The 6,941-nt window shown below is 57.3% G+C and overlaps 1 protein-coding gene across 1 annotated transcript in view; it reads left to right on the top strand.

The window, feature by feature from the left end:
* Window positions 1–242: 242 nt before the first annotated feature.
* COL7A1 (collagen type VII alpha 1 chain) overlaps window positions 243–6,941 on the top strand; it is a 36,438-nt gene continuing 29,739 nt past the window's right edge. Inside the window, exons 1-18 of the mRNA XM_007955367.2 lie at window positions 243–327; window positions 821–1,001; window positions 1,667–1,826; window positions 1,913–2,006; window positions 2,097–2,258; window positions 2,487–2,650; window positions 2,728–2,857; window positions 2,959–3,075; window positions 3,158–3,304; window positions 3,386–3,502; window positions 3,576–3,725; window positions 3,805–3,933; window positions 4,554–4,697; window positions 4,786–4,911; window positions 5,014–5,157; window positions 5,669–5,788; window positions 6,177–6,320; window positions 6,716–6,841. Of these exons, the coding sequence (XP_007953558.2) occupies window positions 243–327; window positions 821–1,001; window positions 1,667–1,826; window positions 1,913–2,006; window positions 2,097–2,258; window positions 2,487–2,650; window positions 2,728–2,857; window positions 2,959–3,075; window positions 3,158–3,304; window positions 3,386–3,502; window positions 3,576–3,725; window positions 3,805–3,933; window positions 4,554–4,697; window positions 4,786–4,911; window positions 5,014–5,157; window positions 5,669–5,788; window positions 6,177–6,320; window positions 6,716–6,841 (2,440 nt within the window). The remainder of the gene's footprint in view (window positions 328–820; window positions 1,002–1,666; window positions 1,827–1,912; window positions 2,007–2,096; window positions 2,259–2,486; window positions 2,651–2,727; window positions 2,858–2,958; window positions 3,076–3,157; window positions 3,305–3,385; window positions 3,503–3,575; window positions 3,726–3,804; window positions 3,934–4,553; window positions 4,698–4,785; window positions 4,912–5,013; window positions 5,158–5,668; window positions 5,789–6,176; window positions 6,321–6,715; window positions 6,842–6,941) is intronic.

The raw sequence follows: 6,941 nt of genomic DNA, 5'->3' as shown, positions 1-6,941 counted from the left end.
TGGGTGGGGGCGGGCCGCCTGGGTCCCCGCCCGCCGCTCCGCCCCCTGGGATCGGGGACTTTTCTCTGCGGTGGCGGCCGGACGGCAGCGGCGGCTGCGGGTGCTGGCGGACGCGCAGGCAAGGCAGGGCTGGACGGCTGGCTGAAGGACGTTAGAGGGGTCTCTGGGTTCGGGTTTGTTGAGGCCGCGGGGGGACGAGAGGCAGGAGTGAGGGTCCTGGCTAACCGTTTCCCTCACCCAGGATGAGGCTGCGACTCCTGGTGGCCGCGCTCTGCGCTGGGGTCCTGGCGAAGGCGCCCCGAGTGCGGGCCCAGCCCGGGGAGAGAGGTGCGTGCGGCGCGGGAAGGACCCAGTCCAGAGCTTTGTATCTCGTCACTCGCGGCTCCGCCCGGCCTCCATCCTGCCCTCCCCACCCCCACGACCCGCGGAGATCTCTACCAACTCACAGCGAACTTCCTAAACCTTCCGCGACCCGCACTGGGACCCCCAAATCGCTATCCCCGTTAGCCCCCACTTCTGGCTCCCCAAAAGCGCTCTGGGTTCCCTATCCTCTGCTACTCTGCGCCAGCCCCTCCTAAACCTGCACCCATCCCCAGAGACCTACCTCCGTTTCAGAGTCACACCCGCGCGGGTCCCCCGCCCTTCCCAGCCCCAACCTTCCGGCGCAAGACCCGGTTCCGGGCCCACCGCGGCTGCGTCCAAGCTGTCAGGGCCGGATTTACATAAATAGATGAAGCTGCTCCCCAGGCCCCGAAGACCCGTTAGAGGAGGGGAATAGTGGGCTGCGAGGAGAGGTCGTGACCTCTCCTCCGTGTCCCAGTGACCTGCACGCGTCTTTATGCGGCTGACATCGTGTTCCTAATTGACGGCTCCTCATCCATCGGCCGCAACAACTTTCGAGAAGTCCGCAGCTTCCTAGAAGGACTGGTTCTGCCTTTCTCTGGGGCAGCCAGTGCACAGGGCGTGCGCTTTGCAGCGGTGCAGTATAGTGACGACCCACGGTGAGTGGGGGTCACCTGGGGCTGAGCACCCGGAGACCCCACACAATCTTTCCCTCAGACAGAAGCTGGAAGCTCAGGAACTCCCAGGCCAGGCCACTTCAGAGATAGGCTTCAGGGAACCCAGAGACCCCAAGCCATGACCGACCCCCTCTATAGAGAGAAGCAAGAGTACAGCTTCCTGGGTAGAGCCCTTGCCCCTTGAGACATTCTCCAGGCTAGTGCCTTGCTAAAGGCAGGGCTCTGTTTTCTGATCTAGAGGTGGAAACCCCCAGATGCTCCATATCTGCCAGACACGCCATGTTCTAGCCCTCTGACTCCTTCAGCCCCTCCGTTCACCCAGAGAGCCTTCTTATCTGGCCACTGTCCACCATCTGACAGACTGGGCTCTTCCCCTGTAATTATTAAATTAGCCAGATATCCAGCCTACTTGCTCCTCAGGCTATTAGCTCCAAAAGCTCCAAGCCTGCACAGGCCCAGCCACAGGTGGGCTCAAAGGGACACCTGTTAACCTGGGGGCTTCAGAGTTGGGGGCAGGAACCACAGAATTAAGAGGGCCCTCTAGGAACCCTGACTCCATGACTTTTACCCTAGAGGCCTCCTAGAGGCCAGGGCCAGAAGAGGTCCTGACTCCTAACCTGTTGCTACCCGCCCCTCCAACCCCACAGGACAGAGTTTGGCCTGGATGCACTTGGTTCAGGGGTTGATGCAATCCGTGCCATCCGTGAACTCACTTACAAGGGAGGCAACACGCGCACTGGAGCTGCAATTCTCCATGTGGCTGATCACATCTTCCTGCCCCAGCTGGCCCGACCTGGTGTCTCCAAGGTAATCCCTAATCTTACCATACCTCTCAAAGTGACTTAAATCAAGTGTCTGAGTCAGCCCTGACTTGACCCCTGCACCTGCTCCAGGTCTGCATCCTGATCACAGATGGGAAGTCCCAGGACCTGGTAGATACAGCTGCCCAGAGGCTGAAGGGGCAGGGGGTCAAGCTCTTTACTGTGGGTGAGTATCAAGCTGGGGTGAGGGGTCAGCTGGGGCAAGGATCAGTCAGAGGGCATGTGGCAGCTGACCTCTGATTGGGCATCACTTCAGGGATCAAGAATGCTGACCCCGAGGAGCTGAAGCGAATTGCCTCACAGCCGATCAGCGACTTCTTCTTCTTTGTCAATGATTTTAGCATCTTAAGGACCCTACTGCCCCTTGTTTCCCGCCGAGTGTGCACAACTGCGGGTGGTGTGCCCGTGACCCTACCCTGTGAGTTCCTGCCCATACTTTATGCGCTGATCTAGACCTCTGATCCTGACCTGGGAGAGCTGATTTCACCCCAAGTGCTCCTGGGCCCTTGACTCCAAGCTGGGAGTGCTGTCCCCTGATCCTGACTTAGAGCACACTATGTGCTCCTAACTTATGACCCTAACCCTATCTCGAGTGCTGACCTTTGACTCTCCTGCCTTAGTGCCCTACAATTCCCTTCACTTCTAGCTGATGACATGATCTCTGGCCCACGGGACCTGGTGCTGTCTGAGCTGGGCAGTCAATCCCTACTAGTACAGTGGACAGCAGCCAGTGGTCCTGTGACTGGCTATAAAGTCCAGTACACTCCTCTGACAGGACTGGGGCAGCCATTATCAAACGAGCGGCGGGAGGTAAGGAGAAGTCAGGAGTGGGAAGTGGATGCTGGGACTTGGCTGGGCAAGATGCAGTGACCTCTGACCCTGGGCAGGTGAGCGTTCCAGCTGGTGAGACCAGCATGCGGCTGCAGGGCCTCCGGCCAATGACTGAGTACCAGGTGACTGTGGTCGCACTCTATGCCAACAGCATCGGGGAGGCTGTGAGCGGGACAGCTCGGACCAGTAAGCAAATACCGCCAACCTTTGACCCCACTCACCTAACCACCCTCCCCAGTAACCTTTCTCACTCCTGACTCCTAATCTCTGGTGGGATCTTCCCTTAGCTGCCCTGGAGGGGCCAGAGCTGACCATCCAGAACACCACAAACCACAGCCTCCTGGTGGCCTGGCGGAGTGTGCCAGGTGCCACTGGCTACCGTGTGACATGGAGGGCCCTTAGTGGTGAGTGAGATGAGGGAAGTCCCTGTACTTCAGACGGGATTGTAGGGTCCTGAGTCTGATCCTGTTGTATCCCCCAACCCAGGTGGGGCTGCAGAGCAGCAGGAGCTAGGCCCTGGGCAGCAGTCAGTGTTGCTGCGTGGCCTGGAGCCTGGCACAGACTATGAGGTGATGGTGAGCACACTGCTTGGCCGTAGTGTGGGGCCTGCTACCACCCTGACTGCCCGTACTGGTGAGAAAGTCTGGGTGCTTTCATTAAGCTGGGATGGGGTAGGCAGGGCAGGGTGACTGATACCCCGTGTGCCCTGGGCAGACATCTCTGTTGAGCAGACCCTGCACCCGGTCATTTTGGGCCCCACATCCATTCGTTTGTCCTGGAACCTGGTGCCTGAGGCCCGAGGCTACCGACTGGAGTGGCGGCGTGAGAGCGGTCAGTGCAGGGGTATGTGGGCAGGCAAGGGGTGGGGTTGGGCCTCAGCTGACCTGACCCCATCATCTTCCAGGCTTAGAGCCACCAAAGAAGGTGGAGCTTCCCTCTGATGTGACCAACTACCAGTTGGATGGGCTGCAACCAGGCACTGAGTATCGCATCACACTCTACACCCTCCTGGAGGGCCGTGAGGTGGCCACACCTGCAGCTGTTGTCCCCACTGGTGAGGGCTTTGTGGTCTGGCCAAGTGTGGAGAAGGTACAAGAGCTCTAGGCTACTTCTCATGCTGTGTCCTCCAATAGGGCCAGAGCTGCCTGTGGGCCCTGTGATGGACCTACAAGCAGTTGAGCTGCCTGGGCAGCGAGTGCGAGTGTCCTGGAGCCCAGTCCTCAGTGCCACTGAGTACCGTATCACTGTGCGCAGCATCCAGGGTGAGGTGGACCTGACCAGGACTTCCTTCTCCTATTAAAGTTCCACTCCTCAGACTGATTGCACCCTCGCCTGACCCCTCCCATTTCTGGGTCCCTATGGCCTCCTCCCCATCTTCTTGTCCATCTACCTCCCAAGATGGCACTGAGCCCAGAACTGTCACATGGCCTTCCTGTCCGTCATGGATGCCTGTCATCCTGCACCCCAACCTGTCAACCCATGTTGTTTTCCACTGACCCATTATCCTATATTTCATGTCTCTGTCCATTGGCCCCTGCCATCCTGTGTCCCCATCCATCATTGGGCCCTCTCATGCCCCCCACTCTATCATTAATCCCTGTTATCTTTCTTTCCATCCATCATTGACCCTTGTCATCCTATTCCTGTCCATCACTGACTCCCTTCCTTCTACATCTGTTTCTCACTCACTCTTTCATCCTATGTTCCATTTCTCCATGACCCTCATTGTCCCCATACCGTACCCCTCCCTAACTCTTTTCATCCTGTATTCCTGTCCTTCACTGACCACCATCATTCTCACATCCCTGTCTCTCACTGAGCCGTCATTCTATGTCCCTATCCATCACTGACCCCTGCCCATCCACCCCGATTTCTCCCTCAGGGGTTGAGAGGACCCTGGTGCTTCCTGGGAGTCAGACAACCTTTGACTTGGATGACATCCAGACAGGGCTTAGCTACACTGTGCGGGTGTCTGCTCGAGTGGGCACTCGTGAAGGTGGTGCCAGCGTCCTTACTGTCCGTCGTGGTGAGCAGTGCAGGAGGGTTGTGGGGGACAGCTGCCTGACTCTCTCTGGTTCTGGTTCTGACCCCTGACCTCTGTCTTCATCCCTCAGAGCCAGACACCACACTTGCCGTCTCAGGGCTGCGGGTCGTGGCGTCAGATGCAACACGAGTGAGGGTGGCTTGGAGACCTGTCCCAGGAGCCAGTGGATTTCGGATCAGCTGGAGGACAGGCAGTGGTCAGTGTGGGGTGTGTGGGAGAATTGCTAAGGGGAATAGTTGGGATGTGGGGACTGATGGGTCAAGCAGGAGCCCAGGCCAATTTTTCCCTCTGACTCTAGGTCCGGAATCAAGCCAGACATTATCTCCAGATGCTACTGTCACAGACATCACAGGGCTGCAGCCTGGGACCTCCTACCAGGTGGCTGTGTCAGCACTGCGTGGAAGAGAGCAAGGCCCCCCTGTGGTCATCGTGGCTCAGACTGGTCAGGGTCTTACCAAATGCCTTGACTATCTGCTTCCAGTACCCCTTCAGACCCCATGCCTCCTGGCTCAGACCCCTACTCTCCCCAAAACTCCAGTCTCCCCCTTCAGATTCCCTTGCCTCTCTCCTAAGATCCTCACTGTCTTTTCCCTCAGATTTCTATATCTCTCATGCCTTTTCTCCTGGACCCCTGTGTCTCCTCTTACAATTTCTCCTTTGTCACGCCCCCTCACTGCCTCCTAACACATCCATCAGAACCCTACCTGCCTTCTCTGTCAGACCTTGTTTTCTCCCAGATTCCTATCGCCTGCCTCCTCAGAATCGCACTACTTCTGTTGGAATGCTTTTCCCCATCTGACCCCTTTGCTATCAGATGCCTGCCTCCTGTTAGACTACCATAACCCTTCCTTATCAGATGGTGTTCACCACCTTCTCCTTCACAGCTTCCCACTGCCTCTTCCATCAGACCCTCACTGTCTCCCCGATTAGACCCCCTCTACCTCTCTCCACAGACCCATTGGGCCCAGTGAGGACGGTCCACGTGACTCAGTCTGGCAGCTCGTCTGTCACCATCAACTGGACCAGGGTTCCTGGAGCCACAGGATACAGAGTCTCCTGGCACTCAGGCCACGGTGGGGACCAGGGACTCAGGAGGGTCATGGGAGGCTAATCTGGCTGGAATGGGGACCGAGTGTTTCCAGAGGTATATCAAGGCAAGGGAACAAGGGGGAACTTGCCCCCAGTTGCAAGTTCAAGGGAGTTCCAGACAAGGTGCAGAGTGATATTCCGAAGTGCCACAAATTGTCTGAGGCAGCTGGACAAGAGGCGAATGGCATTTCTGCTGACAAGTCACTGCTATCAACCTACTCATCTTGAAATTGGGGGGGGGGGTGTTACAATTTAGAGATTGCCCCAGGTGCTCCTTACTCTCACTATACCCCTGGGTGTCACAGGGATCCAGGTGCAACGATGGGAGCAGAATCAGGCTGGTCCTGGAGCTGTCCCCATCCCTGTGTCCAGGCCCGGAGAAATCCCAGCTGGTTTCTGGGGAGGCCACAGTGGCTGAGCTGGATGGGCTGAAACCAGATACAGAGTACACAGTGCACGTGCGGGCCCACGTAGCTGGTGTGGATGGCCCCCCTGCCTCTGCGGTTGTTAGGACTGGTAAGTGGATCCTGGCCAGCTTCTAGCCATGCCTCACTAGCTACCCTAACCTATCCATTCCTCACTGCTACAGCTGCCCACTTCTGTGACTACCCTGTCCATAACCGCCCACCCCACACTGTCTAAGTGTCGACTTACAATGACCTTGTGAATTGCCCCCCACTGCCTACTCCAAGGTGCTTATCTTTTCCTTGTCAGAGGTTGCCTACACTGATCTGTCCATACTAACCTCATGCTGACCTTCAGATTGCTCCTAGGTTGATCCCCTGTCCCCGCACTGCCACCCTGTCCTCTTTTGGCCAAGGAGGGGTCGCTATGAGTCGGGGCCGACTCGACGGCAAACAACAACAACAACAACATTGGCTCATGACCCTTTATCCTGCCTCTGCCTCCAGCCCCTGAGCCCGTGGGCAGAGTGTCAAAGCTGCAGATTCTCAACGCTTCCAGTGATGTTTTGCGGGTCACCTGGGTGGGCGTCGCTGGAGCCACAAACTACAGACTGTCCTGGGGCAGGAGTGAAGGTTTGACCCCTGGGCCCCCGTCCTTGTCCTTCCTGGTCAGGATTAACTTTTTTTTTTTTTTTGGGCGGTTTTTTTTTTTTTAGGATTTGGGTGAAGATTT

This window comes from Orycteropus afer, unplaced genomic scaffold (assembly GCF_000298275.1).
Source record: "Orycteropus afer afer isolate SDZICR_OR568_19922 unplaced genomic scaffold, OryAfe1.0 scaffold00498, whole genome shotgun sequence".
Taxonomy (NCBI): domain Eukaryota; kingdom Metazoa; phylum Chordata; class Mammalia; order Tubulidentata; family Orycteropodidae; genus Orycteropus; species Orycteropus afer.
Note: the sequence above shows the minus strand (reverse complement) of the source record. Positions and strands in the feature narration are given on the sequence as shown.